Source organism: Aplidium turbinatum, chromosome 2, assembly GCF_918807975.1.
Source record: "Aplidium turbinatum chromosome 2, kaAplTurb1.1, whole genome shotgun sequence".
NCBI classification, from domain to species: Eukaryota; Metazoa; Chordata; class Ascidiacea; order Aplousobranchia; family Polyclinidae; genus Aplidium; species Aplidium turbinatum.
Genome location: NC_137473.1, coordinates 52,310,539 through 52,334,606, shown reverse-complemented (window position 1 = coordinate 52,334,606; position 24,068 = coordinate 52,310,539). Strand labels below are relative to the sequence as shown.

General features: G+C 38.1%; 1 protein-coding gene across 1 annotated transcript in view; it reads left to right on the top strand.

The window, feature by feature from the left end:
• The first annotated feature begins 10,742 nt into the window (after nucleotides 1–10,742).
• Nucleotides 10,743–24,068, top strand: part of LOC145765052 (uncharacterized) — a 44,587-nt gene continuing 31,261 nt past the window's right edge. Inside the window, exons 1-2 of the mRNA XM_082576791.1 lie at nucleotides 10,743–11,015; nucleotides 22,682–22,924. Coding sequence (XP_082432917.1) covers nucleotides 10,763–11,015; nucleotides 22,682–22,924 — 496 coding nt within the window. The 5' untranslated portion in view covers nucleotides 10,743–10,762. The remainder of the gene's footprint in view (nucleotides 11,016–22,681; nucleotides 22,925–24,068) is intronic.

Below are 24,068 nucleotides of genomic sequence, written 5' to 3'. Positions count from 1 at the left end.
GGTCCCAACTGACAAAAAAGCGTCTTATATTTTTCTTTCTTGATGTACTTCTGTCCCAACTGATAACAAAACGTCTTTTACTTTTTATGGTCACAGCGGTAAATCATAATATCTTCGTGGGAAAGTTGTAACATAAAATTCCTGAATCCTTTCGTCTGTATGCGATAACAACGAAAAATACTCTTCTGAAAACTTTCACGAATTGTATTTTAGCAAAAACTAGCCACCGGCTGTCAAAAATGGAGTGCAACACGGTACACCACTAAAACTTAACACCACAATACAAATTACTTGGATAAAAGACGGAAGTTTTGTCTAGTTGGTTGGCACAAGCAAAACAGACCAACCTTTCCAACGACGATTCTAGAATGACGAAACTGACTTGAGATATTTCAAATGCACGTATCCAGCTTCTGTGACGAAACAGTGATAAACATTGTTATGCAATTTCACAGGTGTTGAAATGGTTTGTGCAATGTTTTACAAGGGTTACGAAGGATTGTGCAATCTCTGATCATTTTTTTGTAATATTCTACTACGTAAGACACCAGGTTCAGTAGACCATAACGGTTTTATGTGACGTTTCATTTGGAAAACGATTGTCTGTAACATGGGTGAGTATGTTAAAACTCCATTAATTGTGCATTATTTTTCTGATTACTACATGTGTGCTTCTTTCTGTTTTTGTTTAATTTTTTGCTATTTGTTTTTTTGGGTTTTGTGGCCGTGCTATCTACTGATATATAGCCTACTGCATAATTTTTCATTCAAGCACGTTTTAAACCTTTCAAGGTTTTGCCACCTTTTCCCGTTCATTAACGTGCTGGTAGGTTTATATCGATTTTTGTAGTTATTATCTTTTTCGTCCCGGACGCGTTAATGACGAAAAATAAAATGATTGATTGATTGATTGATGAGAAGCGCCCCTTTTTTGTTTATTTATTGTTACCCACAATGCCTTTCATGTGTCCAAACCAGTTACTACTAAAAATGTAGGAGATGGAGCAGACAGCAACAGGGTTACCAGATTGGCCTTTTTTAGAGTCTGTTGGCCTTAGAAATTATACATTTGGCCTTTTTCTAGATTTGGCCTTTTTTTAATTTATTGTTCAAAATGCATAATCAATCTTTCTCATATATCATAACCTTTCCAGATGAAAACCTTATTCACCATTGTTCAATGCATGTTCTACAGTATAGGCCTACTGTTCTACTACTTGTTCAATACTCTTAATGTGAGTAAAGTGACGCCAGCGCCGAGTCAGACTGCGTTTACCCTCTAAGCCAGCTAGTGGTGCCAGATGTCACCACTGTAGCGGATTAAAACTCATTCTCTACAGTTCTTTTATACTAGGGGCGTGAGACCAGAGGGGGGGTACCCAAAAATTAGTATATCTTATTTTATTTTGATAGATATGCTAAATCTAGGCTGTATACCAAATTTTAGGTCAAAATATTGAAAAACCATTCATTGCGAGGGAATTTTTTTCATAAAAATTAATTTTGGATATAAAATCTGACACAGTTGAGGGAATCAGTTGATTTAAAAGTGTATTCCTACTCATTTTTCAGCAATGAATCCATTTTTGGTGGTTTAAATCATCTATCTCATGTAGAAAGTGGCCAAAACTTGATTTTTCTTCCAAAAATACTGAAAAAATACCCCTCGAAAAAAAAAATTATTGTAAAAATCTTTTCTTGTGGTGGTCAGAACTAAAAACAAACTAAACTGAACGGCCACAAAATGCATAGCATAACAATTGAGTCAAAAAATAAAATCATCTCTGGTGGTATCAAACTCATATCCTTGTGAGTACGAGCCAGAAAAAGATCGCACGTGCCATAAATTCACTTGGAATAAACAGTTGAATTAAGAAGTTATATATGCACTTTTTTTTCATTTGTTCTTTTGTCTTTCGCTGAGAAAGAGAAGGTGAAAGAAGAAAAAATACGCAGCAAGTGCGCAGACGCAGCAACAGGGCGCGTGCGCAGTAATAGCGACGTAAAGATTTAAAAAAAGGCATGGAACGGGTGTATTTACGGCGACGTAAGTGTAGCCACTTCCTTTTTTATATTATTACATTTTTGTTATTATTTTTTTAATATTTGGATCCCAACCTGATGTCAACCCAAGTTGCAAGGGGGGGGGAGTGGGGGGTGGTAAAAGCTTTCTCTTTTATTTTAAATTTGCTCTGCTGCTGTTATTATTACAATTTGGTGATTCTATTCACGTACTTCGCCTGCTGCCTGTCACGTAACAATTATTATCGGCTGTTCAGCAGATTGCTCTTGCTTGGTTCTTGAGTGGTGGCAGTGCATACAGCAGTGGGTCATTCAATGTTTCAAGGATTTAATGTAGATTTAACTAAACAAAGTCTACTAAAGTAATACAGTAAGTACGGTAACCAATGGTTTGATGACTATCTCTAGCTGGAGTATTCAGAAACTAAGGATGCCACATTTTGCTTTCCCTGTCGAGTTTTCAACAGCTTGATATGTTATAGTCCTGTTAATATTAGTTAAAGTTTATTCTATTAAACTGCAGTCTGCAATTATGCTCCACCGGTGTAAAATGATTTTTTATTTTTAATGTTTCTACCCACGAAGATTTCATGCTCAATATAATGACGATAAAGTTTAAAACACAAAATGAGCAAACAATTATATTATATACGTACTAAGATGCAAAAAATGCAGTATGACGAAATAATGCAACTAACTGCAAATAAGAAGACAAATCAATAGTTTTTTTTTCAACTCCAAACCTTAAACCATTTGACCAGGTTAACATTTCAAAAAAAATATTTAATATTTTATTTATAAAAAATTCTTTGGGCTAGTTGTGCTGATATTTCCCTGCTACTGTAATATTTTTGTTTCGATTCAGTTTTGCTGATGACTCCTAATGTTTGTTTGTTATTTTGTCATATATTTATCCTGCATTGCTGGAAAGCAGACTTGAGCGCCATGCATCGGTGTTTGCCTTCCGACGTACACCTGACCCACGCTGCAGCCGACGGCAATGTCTGTTTTCGGTTGTTTACTCTACTTATGACTTAAATTTGGTACTACCCATTACTCGAAATCGATCACTAGGTAGAGGCAATTATCGTAAAGTTTCTTGCCCAGAGAAACAACGGCAAGTGCGGGTGGCTAGAGTTCAACATGCAGGCTCTCAACTGCGAGCCCAACGCGCTAACCAGTAACCACTCGGCCACTGCTGGAAAAAAAACAGTTCCACAACATAAATTATATATATTAAATATTTTTTTTGAAATGCTATTGTGAGTGTTAACCTGGTCAAATGATTTAAGGTTTAGACTTGAAAAAAAAATATTGATTTGTTTTCTTAATGATTGCTTTCTGTGTTAGGTAGATCGCCCATTTGAGGAAGTGTCATAGTACCAGATCACCTTTTCCAGTTAGTTTTTCTCACTTTTGATAACTGCAAATAATGTTAACTTTAACTGTAGCGTAATGTTCTGTCATACTGCATTTTTGGCGTCTTAATAAGAAATATAAAAATTGTTCTCTAATGTTGTGTTTTAAACTTATCATTTGATATTGTGCATTTTCCTGGTGAAATCTTCGTGGATAGGAAGAAAAAATATTAAAAATAAAAAATCATTTAACACCGGCTGAGTATTTATTGCAGTTGAACTACACCCGGTGGCCATCACGGTATATTTATTCCATTAACTTTTATTAGCCTCAATTCTCACAATGTCATAGGCTACGCAATACGCATGTGACCGCCTCTGCGTTTGATTTATCTACTGTGTTTTGACATCTGTATTTTCCAAGCATGGAAAAACGTTTTCACAGCGTTTCAGTAGGCTACATTATTTCATAATTTCTCTGTCAACTAACAGACTAGTCAAAATCATGAGGCATATTTTACTAACAGACCGTTGGATAATCAGAAAGTGCATTTGTAAAAAGTGGTTTTTCAATCTGAAAAAAAGCTACGCAGAATTTCACTAGCCATGGAAGTTGCAAGTCCCATACGGAATCAAACTGTGATTTATTTTGAATTTTTTTTTTCAACAGATCAGACATGTCAAAAATGTTAGACTTTTGGTAGGGTATAGCCTATTGCACATTTGCCGGAATGGCCGTTTCGGTGAGTCCGATTCGGTGAGTCCGGTTCGGTGAGAGCCCTATTCGGTGATTTTTTTTTAAAATTATTGGGTACTGTAGCCTAATTATCATTGCCGTTATTGGGTTAGGGGGTAGGGTTGGGGGTTAAGGGTTAGGGTCTTATTTCAACGTTTAGCGACGTTAAAACAATGTAAAAGCGGCAATGATAATTAGGCTACGGTACCCGATAATTTAAAAAAATAATTCAAAAAAAAATCACCGAGTAGGGCTCTCACCGAAAAAGGCTCTCACCAAAAAGGCTCTTACCGAATCGGACTCACCGTATCAGACTATCTGACTTGATGGCGATACAACATCACCAGAGTTATTGCAGCATGGATCGGTTTTTAACTTTATTTCGAAAATTTCAAAGCATCATCTTCTAGCTAATAATTTGACCACCCCTAATTTAAAACCAACTACAAAAAGTCAACAGATTTTATCTAACTTTTTGGATGCTGAGTCCACTAAACCTGCTTTCAAGAAATCAATTCGAGATGATCAAGCAGTTTTACTAGCATTGGCTTGCAATACATTCAGACAAGTTCCAAGTTCTTTCCAAAAATATTTATTTTACAAGCAGGAGACAGTGGGACATGCAAGATGGCTAACAACTGCAAATGGGTATGTGCGCATTTTATAATTTTGTCCATTTCAGTTGAATTCCTCGCAACATGTCGTTCTGAATCAAATTTCTCAATTTATTGTTGATGTCTACACTCCAATGTTTTGTTCCATTTTTAAAAGACCCAGTGCGGTTGAAGGACCAGCCTTAATGCTTCTGGCAAGAGATTTAATGCAAGCATCGAATGCTGATATTGTTAAATATGCAAAATCTTGCTTCATTCGCCATTCGGTTCTTTGGCTTTCTCCTAAAAATGTTGCCATCTCTTGCCATTCAACAAAACCACCACTCACTTTAAATCAAATTAAAGACATATCAGTGCCAGCTGTTGATACAAGAAAACTTGTATGGTCAGCTAGACCCCTAAAAGCTTTCTTTGATATCACCAGTAAATGTTCTCCTTGTATTTCATTGGGTGACGGAGGAATATGGCAAAGTTTCAAAAATAACTAAATGCCAAATGAAAGACTGATTGGGAATGTTAAGAAATGCTTGGAGGAAAAGAAAATCAAGGATAGCAATGATGACATGAGTGACGAAAAACTGAAAAAGATTGATACAGCGATCAGAGGATATGTTACTTGCATGACCACCAGTCTCGAATATCTGTAGGACACTTGATTTTTTTGTAATATTTCGTGTATTTAAAATATACAGATACGCTATAGTGAACTGTGAACTATGAGAGTTTGATATTATTTAGTGAGACAGTGCATGTATTCAAGGGCATTGGCAGGGGGGGCATTGGCCCCCCTGGAATTTGAATAATCAATATGATTGTGAAACGCACTATTTCAATAAGAAATGCCCCAAATTTTCCACTTAGCCATGACCAGAGGTGTAAAGTAACGAAAGTAATTCTATTTATGTAGCTTACTCAAGTGGCGCCCCCCTAAAAAGTGTCAAAATTACAACAACAAAAACTAAAAAATTATAAACCTCCCTCCCCCCTAAAAAAATTCTGCCGACGCTCTTTTGCATGTATTAGCCCATGTCTGTGTTTCTTACCAGGACAGATTCAATAACATTACTCATACTGACGACGAAACGTCGGAAATACAAAAGCTAGTTATCATCTTTAACATCAGGAGGTAACCTAGTAAATAGTCACCAGAAGAACGCAAATTACTTTTATTATAAAATGCCTGGTGAACAGTCTCTCTCTGTTTTTATTACTCATACTGTTACTGTGTTGTTCATATGATAAAATCGCCAATATCGGGTGAATCATTAATGCAAGTGTGGAACCTCAAAATATTATTTTAAGTAAAAAATATTTTGACATAGTTTGTTTGAGTGCATTTTCCACCAAAAAAACACTATATTGTAGTAGGTTTGAAAAAGTGTAACACCCTAATGTGTAGTAGACCTCCCAAATCCTCGGACTTTTCCTTTTTGGCATGTTTGTATTTCTTGTATTCATTTGTATTCAACCAAACGAATAATTTTGTTTTGGATATTTTGTTTTGTCATCAGTGGAATGCAAGCAGGCTGCCATACTTTTGCTAGACATACTGCTGTATCCCAAGCTACGAGCTTCCCACTATGGTGGTTACGAGGATTTAATTGAAGATGATATATGTATTTCTGAAGAACATCTCCAGTAGTTGGTCCAAATTGTTCTTCCTTAAAATGTTTTAAAGGCTGCAAACTACCAAGCAAACCACCATTGTTAATTTTACTCTTCCTCAGCTCCATGATGGATAAATGAATACACACAGAATATTAAACAGAAGTGTATACAATACGTTATATAATCATACAAGATACAAGTAGAAAATGCTAACTGATCAATAGTGAAACCTGAAATGCATTACAGAAGGTTAATGTTAAGTTCAGCTGACTTAATCCATTTTTTTTCAACATGATTTAGATACATAGACTACATTATGCTGGGTGAAAGATGCTATTGAAATTGTGGCGGATCGTGACCATTTTGCACTTAATCAGAGCTCTTTCCGAGCAATGAAGCGTGTATTCTAACATCAAGTGCAATGGGTACCCAGATGTTAGCTACATTGAGATGATCGGTTTCACGTTATACTGTATATGACACCAGGCATTTAACATTTGTGGTGCCTAAGGAATACATCTCATTGTAGGAATGAAGTGACTGCGAAAAAAATCATTCATGCACGACTGTTCGTATCGATTTTTTAATAACTTTTTTTCTGTTGCTCTGAGACACTTTTTAATATATTTTTTTAGCTCTTTACCCCCAAAAACCCCTTGACAGCAACTTTCACCACTTTCAAAAACTAGAGCCAATTTGAAAAAACTAAGTGCATTTTCGGAATCATGGGCTTCGAAATACCCTAAAATGACTCTAACATGTCGTGCCTTTTAAAAAAAATTTTTTGTTGGCTTGTGTAATCAAAGTTCAACAGTTTCAAATTGTAGTTCAAAAAACAGAGTTTCTCAGCATTCATGCCAAGAAGAGACATCTTTTGTCATCGTAAATCAGTCAAACACAACAGGAGTTTCTGCTAGGATTCGCACAAAGACCGGTGTCACTGCCACTAGCCCGATAAACGGAAGCACAACCAGGCAGCACCAATTAAATAGGCAGCTAGAAGAGCGCCCTTTCACGTGCACAAAACAAGACATTCAAAAACATTCAATGCGTGCAAAAATGGATTTTGCACGCAGCAAAATTTGATTTGAAGAAACACACGTTTGAGCAACTTGTGTTTCTTTTAAAGGCATGTACGACTGGTTTTGAGTGTGCTTTTGCTGGCCGATGTTTATCGGCGAAAAATAGCTGACACAATATATTGGCCGATAAATATCGGCTGACCAATATATCGGTCGAGCTCTAGTATTACTGACTCAGTAAGAAAAAAGTACCAGTAATACATAGAAGTAGCGGTAGCGCATATTAGTTTTTGTCAGACCGGACACGTTTGTCCGCCGTCAACAAAATCAAATTTGGAGGCCTGCAACCTATTTCGTCCCCTGAAAAGATTGAGAGAAATTTTGAAATGTTTTTGGCAACTCCAGTCAGCGACTTCGGCTCTGTTGTATTTTTTCCATAATCTTTTTAGAGTACCAAATGAGAGTACAAAGTGTTCAAGGGACGAAATAGTTTGCACCCCAGCAATATAGCCACTTCGTCACTTCCTTAATAACACTATGTAACACAAAATTTGTCCTTGGGTTAAAACTATTATTTTCTGATTTAATATGGCCTAAATCAACAAAAATGAGCATTCATAAAGTTCAAACTTCGGTTTTGACTATGAGATTCATTTATTGGATTTTTTAGCTAATTGTGCCTTTTTAATGCAATGGCTCCCACTATATCTTTTTAAATCAATATAAAGAATTTAAATCTAAGATTACTGAATTTATCCATGTACATATAAGTCACATTCGTGTATAAGTCGCACCCCAAAATTTGGCTCAAATATTGGTACAAAATTTTTTTTAGCAAATTTTATTGAAAAACAACAATCAAAATTTTAAAAGCCTTCAAACTGTTTTGTTTTGAAATAAAAAAAATACCGTACTTTCATGTCGCCACGTGTTTGCTTGCCGAGACGTGCCTTTTTCTCAGGGCAATCAAGCGTGCCGCACATGCGAGATGTTCACGTTAAAATTCACATGCATGCTGTGCAGTGAACATGTTAATACGATGCTCGCAATCCTCGCACGCAAAATACAAACGCTTAATAGCAGCGCTAATGCGTGATCTGTAGCATTTGTTTGTCAGAAGTTCAGAACCTTGTGTATAAGTCGCACCCTCGTGTATAAGTTGCACCCCAACCTTTTTGGGAAAGATTGGGTGCAAAATTTTGCGACTTATGCACGGATAAATACGGTACTTATTGTTGTCTGTGTTGTCATTCTAGAGTAATGACGATAAACGTTGTTTCAGAGATTCTTTAAATACATAAACAAAAAATGTATAGAACGCGATTTTAATTAAGGCTACAAACACGATAGGCCTAGAAAACCTAAAGGCCTGAATGCCATGCTACAGGCTTGTGGTCAAAATTATTACAGAGCAAACTTATACGTCGTCACTTAAAGCACTTAAAACTGATAACATAATCACAAAGAAATGTTGTTTTTTTTAGATTGGCGCTGATATATCAGTTTTCTTTCACGTAAACGTTTCATATGTAGTCCTCCATCATACTTTTAGTTGATTGTAGGCCAACTGGTCTTTATATAGCATTCCTCAAAAACCTGATATCTTGATCAAATTTTTCACCTTGTTTCCCTGAGGAGTCGCTCTTTTTATCTTTAAATTGATCAAGGTGAGCATGTAGTGCGTGTAGTTTCAGTGACATCCTGCATCTCATATTCTAGTATCTCAGATTTCTGTAGTTCTCTGTCTTGTGATTGTCCAAAAATCTGTTAACTACAGACATGAAACAGGTCCAAGTTGTCTGTTAAACTTCAGACAGCTTCTCAATCAGGAAAATAAATGGAGTTTATCAGTCGCTTCACTTCAGATCACTTAAATACTCCAGCTTTAGTTTTTGCATCTTGCAGTTTTTAAAACAGCTCTTTAATTGCTTGAATGCTCCACCCTGTGTAGAGTTGTTTAAGACCTAGTTTTATGTGGAGAGAAGACATCAGGATGTTTGTTGCATCAACCGGAAGGTGTTGTTTTACATTATAAGAGCCAATCTTATAGCTGGTTCTTGGAGGTCAATTCCTCTTCTTATAGTGAAAAGTTGTGTTTTCTGCTATCCCAGAGACAAAGACGGCATTGAAACTTGATAGAACCACCCTGAAGTGACATCATGAAGGCCACCATCTTGAAATCACCAACGACATCCCGTTTGTAGATGTCCTACTTCAATGCACTCATCACGATTTTGATGTTTTAATATTCTTACTTCATATAAATTGAGTAAGCCGGAAGAATGGAGAGACGCTTGTCTGCATTACTCAACAACACAGCTGTGAGATCTAGATGAGCTGTCGATGAAGAGCTTCCACTCAAGGATTGCGGGAAATGCTTATTTAGCCTGAAAGAGTTCTTCTATATCGTGGCAGTAGCATAAACTGTCTTTAAATGTGTACCTTAAAACACTGAAAAGCTTCTTTGTAAAATAAGTTGAACACTGTCATCCAATAAGTCCCATTGCTCTATTGCAGAAATGAATAGCTCAGCATTGGACTTTGTCAATGACAATTTTCCGACACTATTGTTTATATCTTTTTACTGGCGGTAGTAAGGGCGCTTTTCACCAGTAACTCGCAGTTGAAGACAAGACAAACACACTGCGTAGGGTTGCATGTCGCAAAGCAGTAAATTTGAATAAATTGCTCAAGTAAGGTATGCGACTGCAAAAATACTCAACCTTTTTTGTTTCATCACAAAAGCAAAACCTTGCAAGGCTTTGTGTGCAAACTGAATCCAATTGTTACTTAATTGTACCCATTATTACATTACCATTGCAGGAAGCAGCTGACAGTAAATTTTCAACTTTATGTATATTCCTATTTTCATGACAAATGAGAAAAAATTCAAACTAATCTGAGGAACACAAACTTGAAGTTATTGTGGTACAATAAAGATTTTTTAAAACAATGAAAACTATTAAAGCGGTACTACAAAAAGTGCTCAATGCTAAGCAAAGCAGAGCGAATTAAATCAAATAGTTATTACTATCTGAACCCTTAACAGCCTGTTTCACCTAAAGAAGGATCATCAGAAGGATCTTATTCAAATAGATTTTTTTTCTATTTGAACAAGGTCCTTCTGATGATCCTTATTTAGGTGAAACAGGCTGTTAAGGGTTCAGATAGTAATAACTATATTTGATATAGGCTAAAGATTTTTTATATTTTCTTGGCAAAAGCAAACCGAAAATAGAAATTATTTTCCAAGGACATTTTTTTTTTCTATTTTTGTTACACTGTGTAATTTATATTATATGTACTGAATTTAATTAAAAACACAAAAGTCTTGACAAAGTGGTTTAATTTATTTCATTTCACATTTAGGTTATTTCCCAAAGGTAGATTAGGACAGATGATATGCTAAATTGGATTGTTTTTGTGTACATTTTTGGAATTGTTAGGTTAAGTGATACAGTGATACCATCACATTATCCAAAATGGCTACCATTTAGAGATACAGCCTATTATATACAGTTCCAATGGGCATCTTCATATTTTAAAAGAGAAAATATGGTATACATATGCAATGGCAGAGGAGGAAAAGTTGTAGGACCAAGTGACCCTGATGTGATAGAATGGATAAAAGATACAATTTTTCCACCACCATTTTGTAAGTGTGAATTATGAAAATGAATTGTTGAGTTTTGTAAACGCAGTGGTTAGGCTATTCTTTTGGTTGATGTAGCCAGGGTTGTGGAGTTGGATGCTATTGAACTCATTCCCTCTGGAACACCAGCCCGAGACGTATCCTACGCGCCATCAAATCAGTTGAACATAATTGTCGAATTTAGAACTTATATAGGCACTCTTCTCGTCTTTTGCTTTGAAAGAGAAAATAAAAAGGGCCTATATAGTGACGTCATGACCGATCAAATAGTGTTTCAAAGACCGGAGCCGGTCAAATAGCCACTGCCTAACAAATTACCTTCCTAATTATTGTCTGCCTGCAAAGAATGACTCATATCGCGTCAGAGATCGACTCCCTACCCAGACAACAAAATCGACGTTGAATCAATATAAAAATGACGGATTTTGCTGTCTGGGCAAGGAATGGAATTTTAGCGCTGTTGCGTTATGGTGACAAACACAAAATGAAACCGCATGCTAATAGTAAACTGTCAATCAAGCTATTGAATATCAGCAAATTTCTTGCATTTCATGACTGACTGTGACGAAAGGTTTATTGTGAACTTCACAATTATTTGATACCAACATAGTTGGGATTAAAAGTTGGGGCAAGAAAAAAAAGTGAAAGTCAAGAAATCTCAGGTTTCTAGCGTCACTGCTTCTATGTGAAATTGCTGACTTAGCAGAGGGCGAGACCATAGGGTCTACGCCAGTAACAGATACGGTTAATACTACAAAAAAGTGCTCAATGCAAAGCAAAAAGCCAAGCAGAGCGATATTCTTACATCAAATAGAGACTAGTTACCAACTTACCAGTCTCTAAAACCCTTACAGCCTGTTTTACCTTAAAAGGGAGATCATCAGAAGGTCCTTATTCAAATATAATTATATTTCTGTTTTCCCCTTTTAGGGTGAAACAGGCTGAAAGGGTTTTAGAGACTAGTAAGTAATAACTATATTTGATGAAAAGCAAATATATATTTGCGAGCCCTATTACTGGTAGTCAGTATAAATCCTGGGCTTGGTGACAAAGTGCCAGTTTCTTCACATCCGGTGTAAAGCCAGTGAGAAACATTCAAACACCACCTCTTATGGATATGTCAAGTGGGTTTCGCAGTTTGGTATGTAGCAGAACAACACAGCTGAATTTCTTTTCCACCAGGTATGAGGTAGGAAATGCTACCACGAAGATATGAGCTCTTTGACGAAATTGTTTATCCTTAAGCCGAGGTTATCATACCGCCCCCCATGCAAAATCAAAACGCCCCCCCCCCCCCATGCAAAATCAAAACGCCCCCCCCCCTTTTGGGGGCCGATACCGCCCCCCCCCTCCGGGGCCGATACTGCCCCCTTTGAGAACCACTGCTGTAAACAATCACCATCTTGAATGTCATCACTGTAAACAGTAAGGCCATTTGCTGGCTTATGGCGACATTATATACTGTATTCATAGGCGTCGAAATAAGGTGGGCCGGGTGGTCGGCGCCCACCCTGCCGTAAAACGAGGGTGGGCGAAATATGTTTTGCCCACCCTGTTTTCATGACATTTACGAAGTGTTCGTTACAATTATTTCCGTTTTTGTTAAACCTTGAATTATCCAACCAACTGCATGGCAACTTCTTGTTTTACGCTATGTCTCACGCTAGGTATCCGACAGAACAAAGCAATTCCGCAACAACGCTGCGTTGAAAAAAAGACGTTTGGGCACGATTTGATATCAAGCCTCTCTCTCTCTCTGTAGGTATCATGGCTGATACAGCCCTCGATGTACAATGATGTTCCAGTTTGATCGATCTCGTGCGTCTTGCCAAATTTTAGCAGGGTTTTTGATTTGTGGTTGAAAATTGTGCAAAAACGTGAATCTTTGAGCTCCTCTTGACCGTTTTCCTATTGATTTTCCACTTAAAGATAAATCTTCAAGTTTGCCTTTCCTTATGCTGTGACCCAAGAACTTCAGTTGCCGCATTTCTATAGATCTCATTATCTGCTGCTCCTGGCCCATCTGTTGGAGAACTGCTCTGTTGGTTCGAAAAGCTGTCCATTAGGGTGGCTCTTAAAATTGAGTTTTTGAATTTTGCTTGGGACACCCTTTCAAATGGTGAGGTTGTCAGAAAAAACAACTCTTGCAAATTTTTTTTTAATTTGAAGTTGATTTAGAGGTGGCCCTCCCCCCCTAAAGTTCTGTGCCTTCCCTCGAAATACCAAATCTGCGTAACTCGAAAACCACTTGAGCTAGAGATACAGTTATTGTGTTAAAAGATGCAGAAAACATGGTTTTCTATCTGCTTTCTGAACATTGAATGCATCTATCTTGAGTAGAAAAGCAGTTATTTAGAAAAAACGCATTTGACCAAATCTTGATTTTACAACCTTTTTTGTGACCACGCAACCGTCTACAAAATTTCTTTTTTTTTGTCTTAATTTTTGCACCTTAGAGGGAACACTGGTAACGATATTCATTTCAAAATGTAATTCTGGTCAGTATCATACTGGAAGAAGCGATATTATTGACAATATTTTACATATTGCCTTGCGTATCGTGACAGGATGTCTGCGACCTACACCATCGGACAATTTCCCTGTCCTTGCAGGCAACCAACCAGCTGAGTTTCGTCGCGAAGAAGCCATCTTGTCTCTTTCTCGCCGCACTACGAACCCCAACCACTTGCTCCACTCAAATCTCTACGAATCTGTGAGCGAGCAATCGAGCATCCTCGGCAACTGAAATCGAGACACCCATTTGTATGTGACGCACAACTCCTGATGAAAACCGCTGAAGACCAATCCATCAGCGCGGCTACCTGGGAGGACAGCAAATGGAGCTCAGAGTGAAAGAAGAACTCCCCAAGACTCTAAAGTTGTATCTCCGACACCAGCCGCCATCCAACCGGAATGGATAATTTGCCAAGGAAGGCCTGGGTGCGGCTCAACCGCCTGCGTACTGGGCTAGCCTACTGGAGTCAGACAATTCCGCTTCAACATGCACAAATGGGGGATGGCTCCATCCGCAATCTGTGAGTGTGGCAAAGAGGAACAAACCACAGACCACACCATCTGTAACTGCACCAAATGGTGTGCGTGGTCTGCTTGAACTGGATGACAAATCAATGGATCAATGGACGAATCAAAGGATTGCTGCTCAACACCTGCTCAAGCATCTAAACGGCATCGCCACTGCCCAAGAGTGGTAAAAGACAGAGCCCTTGACCCCTGGAGTAACAAAGAAGGTTTAAAGTTTAAACGAAGAAGAATAGACAATATTGTTCTTGTTGGAATTTGGAAACAGTTTCCTGTGTTCAGTAACAACTTGCAAAAGAAACTGAAGTTGGTACTCATCTTCAGTTAAGATTTTGTTAAAATCCTGGATTAGACTTAGAGCAACTCTTCTCTCTGCTCTGTCATCGACTACTGAAAGTCCCTTCGCCATGTGTAAAGCTTGAATAAATGCACCATCTTCAGTCCAATGAGCAGGATCCTTTGAAAGTATAATTATTGCTTCATTTTCACCCAACACCAACAGCTGAAGAAGCCATTTTGAATTAGAGGTGCAATACTGATCTAGACCCTTATTGCTAAGAAACGCATCTACTTTGATGCTTGGTCTCCTTGGTGGACGTTCTCCTGTTTCATCTAACATGGTTGCCACCATTAGCTTTTTACTTTCCACAGACAATCGAGAGTCAAACAAGGCTAGACCAACCATTTCTTCGGACAGGTACCATAAATGCAGACCAAGCTTTTTGCATAAATCGCCTTCGCCATCCAACAAGTGCGATGCATAGCACCTGAAGCTTGAAAGCGGATTCCACGCTCAGGAGTTTCTCCAAGGATTATGATAAAAAACGGGCATTTTAGCTATGCATGAATGCATAAAAGTTTAGGAATACTTATTTCGTTTATTGCTTTACCAGTTTTACAGGTTAGTTTATGAACTTTGTTTATTGAATAGCTTGGGCCACAATACTTGTTTAGCACTGTTTTGTGCTAGAATACCGAAAACAGGTTTTTTCTAAATAACTGCTTTTCTACTCAAGATAGACGCAATCACTGTTCAGAAAGCAGATAGGAAATCATGCTTTCTGCATCTTTTGACACAAAAACCGTATCTCTAGCTCAAGCAGTTTTTGAGATATGCAGATTTGGTATTTTGGAGGAGGGCGCAAAACTTTAGGGGGGGAAGGCCACCTCTAAATCAATTTCAAATTCAAAAATTTTTTGCAGGAGTTATTTTTTCTGACAACCTCACCTTTTAAAAGGGTGTCCCACACAAAATTCATATTTTTTTCATTTTTTGCCAAATAAGAGCCACCCTACTGTCCATGGAATTTTAAGAATTCTTCAGTAAAACCACAGTTCTGCAGCTTCAAGCTTTTTTCGGGTTTTTGTAGTTAGCGTCCAGGTTTCACATCCATACATCAAAATTGACCAAACAAAGATATCAAGCCAATACGCTGTAAATCCGCCCAACTCCTCTCTCTCTTGGGACGTCGCCCGTTGAAAACCTGTCTAGAGCAGAAAGCCAAGACAATTATTAGAATCCGCGTGGCCTAGCTTTTCGTGGTAATCGTAATTGGGCTGACAAGTGTGTCTGCACTTGAAACGCTAAATCGGATGAGCGGTGAGCGCATTTACCGCACTCCTCTTTTCTAAAAGTAATGTTGTATGTGTCCTCTATTTACATGTTGAATATCGTCACGGTTAGAAAAAAATCAACATCTGCAAACCATTTTCGGTACTCACTGCATTGTTTTGCTACGGCAACTGCCACTGCCACACACTGGCAATTCCTGGTGAGAGAAAAGCCACGTTTAATCTTTTCTCCGAATAGTCTCACTTTCGTTACGTCACAATCAAATTTCAGTTGCGAGTCAGCGTAAGGGAATATGAATATGACATCATAATGAACATGACAATAAAATAACCGATACAAACTAAAGACGTACTGAAACAATCGCTTTTTACAAATCTTTCCTCACAAACTTCTTGCTGGGTATAAATTGGGTCTGCTACTATTCGGTGAGTCCGATTCGGTGAGTTTTTGACCTCTAACCCCTAACCCTAAAACGGCAATGGTAATTAGGCTACGGTACCCGATAATTTAAAAAAAAATTGAGAAGTCCCCCGTTAAGGGATCGGACTCACCGAAACGGGCCATTCCGGTATAAATTGGGGCACCGCGCGATGTTGTCATTTCATTATTGAAAAGTTAAACATGAATCAAAGTCAAACATCTATTTGCGCATTCTTAAAACCGGGTCTGCTACTATTCGGTGAGTTCCTAACCTCTAACCCTAAAACGGCAATGATAATTAGGCTACGGTACCCGATAATTTAAAAAAAAAATTGAAAAAATCCCCCGTTAAGGAATAGGACTTACCAAAACGGGCCATTCTGCTTAAAACCAGCTTCCAAAAGGCGTCGAGATGATAATGCTGAAGAAGCCACGTCCAGCACAAATGAACGTAGAGATGACATTGATGAACCCGTAGTTGTAGAAGACAGCATGAGCCATGGATCTCTACCTGCTCCATTTGACGTTGCTGGATCAGCTTCCGGTTCGGGAAGGTCGTGTGTTGCAAAGGAAGCTTTTTTCCGATTTCCAGTGGATGTGTCTTGACCCTGATGGTACTTGTTAGTTGTTACTGTAGCTGCTGTTTGTGGGCCTCGGAAAACAATCGGTTATCTGCCGCAGACCAACGGAGCCAGACGCGTCGCAACAAGTTTGAATGGACTACATGAAGCAGTTAACAGTGTGTTGCCTTTCTGTATGTCATTCATTTTTTTCTTGGGTTTTTTTATCAGTGCTTTCGGATATGTACGCCTATTTCCAACAGATTACATTTCTTTCCGTCTTGGTTACGTTTGCTTTTTTGTATAATGTCACGCTGCATCTTGTTTCCATTTTAGAAGTTCTGAATACATTTCCGCCAAACGTTAAGTAAGTATGCGCGTGGGCTTCATTTCAGAAAGGTGTCCTAGCAGCATGTGATGAAGTATGTGGGAAAAAGAAAGTGAGGAGGGATCGTGGAGACACATGGTGGTGGGATGAAGAGGTGAAGCATGCGATTTCACAGAAAAGAGATGCATACAAGCAGTGGCGCAAAAATGGGTCAGAAGAGAATAAAAAGAAGTATAAGAGTATGAAAAAGAAGGCAAAGAGGGTTGTTGCAAGAGCTATGAAGAATGGTGCTGAGGAGGAACTTAATAAAATGGGGGAAAGCCAAAACAAAGTATTCAGACTCATAAAGCAAATGAAAAAGGATGGGAATGATATTGTAGGGGGAAGATGTATACGGAGTGGAGATGGGAAGTTGCATTTCAGCCCGGAAAGCAGAGGAGAAGTGTGGAAGGAACATATGGAAAATGTTATGAATAAGGAGAATGTATGGGATCATATGACAGAGGTTGATCTGGTGGAGGGTCCAGTGGGAAAGGTTACTCGTGATGAAGTGGTGGAGGCAATGGGGCAAATGAAACTGCATAAAGCAGCCGGTCCATCAGAAGTGAGCGTAGAGATGATAAAAGCAAGTGGAGAGTTGGGAATTGAAGTAATGCTACAACTTAGCCAAAGGGTATTAGATGGAGAGGGAATGCCGGAGGAGTGGAAGCATAGTAGTCTTGTTCCATTGTTCAAGAGAAAAGGGGATGTGAGAAGTTGCAGTGCATATAGAGGTGTAAAACTACTAGAGCATGGAATGAAAATTGTGGAGCGAATACTAGAAAAGAGGTTGAGAACATTGGTGAAATTAAATGATATGCAGTTTGGATTTATGCCAGGAAAAGGTACAGTGGATGCTCTGTTTATATTGAGAAGAATGCAGGAGGAATACCGAGAGAAGCAGAGAAAACTATATATGTGTTTCGTCGACTTAGAAAAGGCGTTTGACAGAGTACCAAGGAAAGTGATGGAGTGGGCAATGAGGAAAAGAGGTATACCGGAGGTATTAGTGAGAGCTGTGATGTCTATGTATGAAGATGCAAGAACAAAAGTGAGAGTTGGATCAAATTATTCAAACGAGTTTTTTGTGAAGGTTGGTGTACACCAAGGATCAGTTTTGTCACCTCTGATATTTGCTATTGTGGTTGACGTTGTAACTGAAGGAGTGAGGGAGGGCTTATTGAGTGAAATTTTGTATGCAGACGACCTGGTCTTGACAAGTAATAGTATGGAGGGACTGGAGAGAAAGTTTGAGAAATGGAAAGAAGCATTTGAAACCAAGGGTATGAAGGTGAATCTTGAAAAAACAAAAGTGATGGTGAGTGGAGCAGAAGGAACAGTTGTTGAGAGCAAAGTAGATCCCTGTGGAATATGTGGCAAGAGAGTGATGAGAAATTCAATGCAATGCAAGGAATGTGGAAAGTGGGTACATGCAAGATGTGCTAATGTCAAGAGAGCCGCAACAAGATTGGCGAAGTGTTTTGTTTGTGGGAAATGCAGTAAAGGAAGGAATGAAGTGGAAGGCCATGATGATGAGTTCTGCCATGGCATCGAAACAGTGACAGACTTCTGTTATCTGGGTGATCGGATAGATGGAAGTGGTGGATGTGAAGCAGCGGTGACAACAAGGGCAAGATTGGGCTGGGCAAAGTTCAGGGAATGTGGGGAAATGTTGTATGGCAGAAAATTCTCACTAAGGATGAAAGGGAAAGTATATCGGAGCTGTGTGCGGCCTGCAATGCTATATGGTAGCGAGACATGGATATTGAGAGAGAGTGAACTGGCAATCCTGAGAAGAACGGAAAGGTCAATGGTGAGAGCAATGTGTGGGGTGAAAACGAGAAGGGAAAAAAGGACTGAAGAATTGTTGGATATGCTAGAGATGAGAGAGACCATAGACCAACTGGCAAGGGCAAATGGAGTAAGATGGTATGGACATGTGATAAGGAGGGAGGAAGGAAGTTTTCTTAGAAAGGCACTAGATCTAAAGGTGGATGGGAAGAGGAAACGCGGTCGTCCAAGAAGAACGTGGAAACAACAAGTGAAGGATGAATTTAAAAAAGTCGGACTGAAGGAGGAAGATGCAAGGGACAGGGTGAAATGGAGAAAAGGGATTAAAACAATTGCTGCGCGGAAACAATCGGCCACCCCCACTAGTGGGGAACAAACCGACGATGGATTATGATGATGATGATCAATTGAAAAATTATTTTGAATCTGAAAAAGTTGGTCGAATAAATCTTTTTCTGTTCAGGACTACTTTACCACTGAACTCGTGCTGCGCGATTGAATGACCACATTGTACGTAATCTTGGCGCGGTACAAAACGCAGTCACCTGTTCGAACATTTTGCGGCAAATCCGAATGTGCCACTTTAAAAATAACAGGTTACGAGTCACGCGCTTTTTACGAAAACGAAAACCTAAAAGTAAAGCCTAAAAGAAGTTTGTTTAGTTTAGCAGCGCTCATAAGATTGCAAGAAAGCACACATCAAATTTATTAAAGCTTAATTGCTGCAGCGGCGCTAAAAGCAGTCTTTGTGAGAAAGACTAACCATTGCAAATTTGCGAACATACATATTTAATGAAATCTGTTTGAAAACCTTCGCCCATCCAGAATTTCTCTCTTCTAAGAAAAAATCGACACCTATGACTGTATTAGATGCATTATTAGCGTTAAAAGTGTCCATTTCGATTTTTTGCATTCCGGACACCGTTTTTGCCGGCACTGCCTTAGTTTTTCTCCAATTTATTGAATTATGGCTTAAAATGCTCAGGAGACAATATACTTCAAAATAGGGGTGTCACCAAAATGATCCAGAATGATAACTTTTTTAACCACATGTACAGCCTACCCCTAATAACAGTTTCACCACCATACAGGGAGTTTCTGAGTCGATAAGGCAAGCATTGAATCGCACCAGAGTTAAAGTCGCTATGAAACCGTTTCGAACTATCGGCAATATTTTATCACTACCAAAAGACCCAACTTGTTTTCACAATAAATGTGGTGTTGTTGTATGAAATTCCGTGCAATGATTGTAACGCAGTTTATATTGACCAAACTGAACGTAGCATACATTCCTGGGTTAAAGAACATTTCAGAGCTGTCAAAAATATGTAAAATGACATGTCAGCCCTTTGTTCACACATGCTAAAAGAAGACCACAAAATTAACTGGTTAGAAACAAAAATTTTGAAAATTGAAACAAATTATTATCAACAAACCATGGCAGAAAGTTGCTTCATCAACATTACATCAAAACATTGCAATTTACTCAACCAGATCGATGGAAATATATTACCGAAAGCTCTTAAATCATTATTGTCTTGACAAGCAGGTTTCATGCCTACTTGAACACAGTTGGAAACGTTATTTTAATTTTGTCTCGAATTTCTGTTGGTTTTCACTGCTTCGAATTTATGTTTATTGTTGAAAGTTTTTACGTAATTTAACGTGGAAAGTAACCACTTACACATCATTGGCCAATGTTTAAAATATTGTGTGTTTTTATTTTTTCTTGCCTTCATTCGCACTGTAGTATATGACTTTGTAAATTTTATTTTGTATGTTATTCGCTCTGATGATGCGCATTGTCATGGTGTGTGAAACGTCAGTGAAGCAATAAACCAACCAACAATAAACAAACCAACAAAGGCCTTGCTAAAGCGAGTCTGTCAACAAAAACGAATTTCGAGGCCTGCTGTTGATTGTTGCTTTTCTTTTCATCAGATGAACGTTGCACCTAGTGCTAGAAACGATAATTGTCCTTATGAACACCCAAGCTTTTCAGCATTCAAAATTTATTTTGCTGCAACAAAATCTTTTGCGTTTTGTGCTTGCACCAAGGTAACAAAAATTGTTTTAAAATGGGATGAAGTGTCACATGATCTCTATGCCGCAAGACGCGATCCCAGACAGCAAAATCCGTCATTTTTACATTACTTCAACGTCTGCAGACGAGTTGCTTCCATTTTGTTTACAACATTCACAATATTCAATAATAATAATGTATAATAGCCTGATAATAATAATATAAAATAATAATAATGAATAATGTTTTACAATATTCGAATGACGCCAGACTTTGATGTTGCGACATACGAATAACGCAAGCTTGAAAAATTTTTGACAGACAATATCATACGATAGCAGAATGCTGTAGAAGCGCAGATTCTCGCACTTTTAACCAATTGATAGAGCTTTGGTGGAGAGTTTGTCTTGTTGAACCATAGGCAAACGAAGCCCAGCCATGCAATCAAATTTACCATAGGCCTATTTAAGTTTATTACAATAATATTTACATGAGTCAAAAAAGAAAAAAAAAAGTTTTTGCATACATCGTTTTCATTGCGTAGCATTCTATGACAGTTACAGTCGATCTTAAAACAATGATGTTGGTTAGCTAGAGATCAGTGATTTGCAACCGGTGTTCTGTGAAAGATTGTCAGGTGCTCCGCAAGAAATTTATTAGGTCGAATCACAAGAGCTTAGTGCTTATCTTTCTGGAATTCCTGTCCTATTTTCAATTTTGTGCTCATCTAAACAGGCTCAGATATCGTACTGACAAAACTGAAAGTGAATCAATTGTTGCTGTATTGTTTATCATTATGAAATTTCGTTTAGTTTTCCGCAAGAATTTTTAATATGTAAAGTGTTCTGTGGCTCAAAAAAGTTGAAAAACTCTGGGCAAGGTATAATCATAGCAGTAATAGACGTCCTTATGCAGGCAACTGATCACACAAAAAAAATTTTCCATAATATAACACGAGAATATAAAGTAAAAATGCTCGAAAAGTCATTGTTTACAGTAACTTGCATAGCTATTTTTAAATTGTGTGACGTTTTCGGTACAGAAATCGAAGAAGCAAATGTTGAGAACGTTAAAGCCGCAATATTTAAATTTTTGACTCAAACCATTCAATGTCTTTTTTTTTTATCATTTTTTGATTGAATTCTTACACATTGCAAGTATCTTTGCTTCAAGAACGTAATGGGAGTCTTCATCGCACACTTCACTGACCTAGCTTTCTTTGAACTCAATTGTTTTGATGTTTCAAGGATGTACTTCTCTAGTTGTTTTCAATGATATCGACGCTCACATCGCAAGTTACAACTTTCCTTTGCTCTACTGGACTCGCTTTTCTGATTCAGTTAAGCAATTGCTGACGTACATCAGCCCTTTATTTATATTGATTCTACGTTTACAGGCTTTGAATCAATATAAAAGAGTTGATTCGCTGTAATTAACACTGGGTTTCTATAATTAACATTGTCTTCGAAATTTGCGTCGGCACTTTTATTGCAACTCAATTCATATTTTGTTTGATTGCTTTACTTTGGCATTAACCTCGGCAATTGCCGACGCCAAATTCGAAGGCTGTGTCTTCCAGGGTGTTCGGTCAACGTTACGCAATTACAGCCAAGAATGTTGCACGACAATCGCGACAGACTGACATGTGGGTCCACAAATAATGCATTATACTCGTTTAGGCTAAAAATCGGCAACTTTTGGAAATCGCTTTCAGAATTAGCGGAGACTTCTTGCCTCTTGGAATTGGCTTTCTTCAGTAAAAAAAAAGACGCCAATGGCTGGGGCGGACGACGATAGTTTAAGCCTAGTGTTTATAATTTGATCCTTTTCCTTTCTTACTATTATTGTTGGATTGTGACAGTTATGCAGTAATATTATTTGTCTATGTTTTTGCAGTGCAACAACCATATCGATTCCATCTTCAGGTGAATTTTGATTTCAACAAAAAAGAATATATGTTTGAAGATGGAACTGTCCTTGCTAAAAACGATCCAAGATGGGCTCCCGGTCATCCAAAGGGTGGTTATAAAGCAGATGTTGTGGTCATGGGAGATAAACATTCATATGACCCCGACTTTCCCTTTTATAGTGTGCACAGACGAGATTCTAGGGCTCATTATGTTTGTTCAAAACCGTATGGTAAGTGATGCAGTTCAGTAACGTTAGTTTGGCGTTGTGTTTATTGCCTTACCGGTAGTGTCAGTGCATTGCACCGAGTCACGTCCGCTTGATTAGTCGTGCCTCCTTGTGGCTGTGAGTAGTTAGTAATTATTGCAGCAGGACTTGGTAATTACTACAGCAGTCTGTCACTTGTACACATAGCTGTACATGTCTTAAGACCTCTTTTCAAGTCCTTTTTGTTTGTGGGTTTCTGCAGCTATTCTGCAGTACCTACAAGGGTAACAGTAAGGAAGTGATTACTCAATGCTGTAAAAAAAAATCATGCCAAATTTATTATGTTTGTTTACTTGTCTTATTTTAATAACATTAGTGTACTGTATAGGGGTCTGCTACTATTCGGTGAGTCCGATTCGGTGAGTTCCTAACCTCTTACCCCTAACCCTATAACGGCAATGGTAATTAGGCTACGGTACCCAATAATTAAAAAAAAAATTGAAAAAATCCCCCGCTAAGAGATCGGACTCACCGAAACGGGCCATTCCGACTGTATACAGTGTATAGCGTAAATTTGTTGTGTGTTATCTGTTTGTGATCATCTGAAAAAAAGTATGAAAAAATGATTTTGTTTTAAAATTACGGAGTGAAGCTCTGTCACAATCAATATGCGAAGGCTCACGACAAGCTACAATGCAAAATAGCAGTACCATCTTTATAGAAGAGCAACAATCACCTCAGTTAGACTTCAGGAAAAGCAGATTCCGGCATAAATAGACGAAACAAGATTTTTGTTATACCTAGAATCGCGAGTACCTAAAGTAAGAATTTAAAAAAATGCAAATTGATAAAATTGCAAATTTTGATGGTGTTTTTGTCAAGATGCATCACATGCCGAATACTTTTACCTTCAAATGACAGAAAAGGAATGGACTTCGACTTGCTTTTACAACAGCAAACTAGATCAATACAAAATCAAATGGTATCTATGAAACAAACTCTCATTGAAACAAACAGATATTCAAAGACACTACCAAAAGAACAAAAAAGGAATTTGCTAGATTTTAAACAAGCTGAAAAATCGCGGCTTATCAAAAAAGAGGTTAGATTGTTGTGCAAATGCCAACAGTATCATACCATCTTGACCAAGCGTACTGTTTTAATTGTA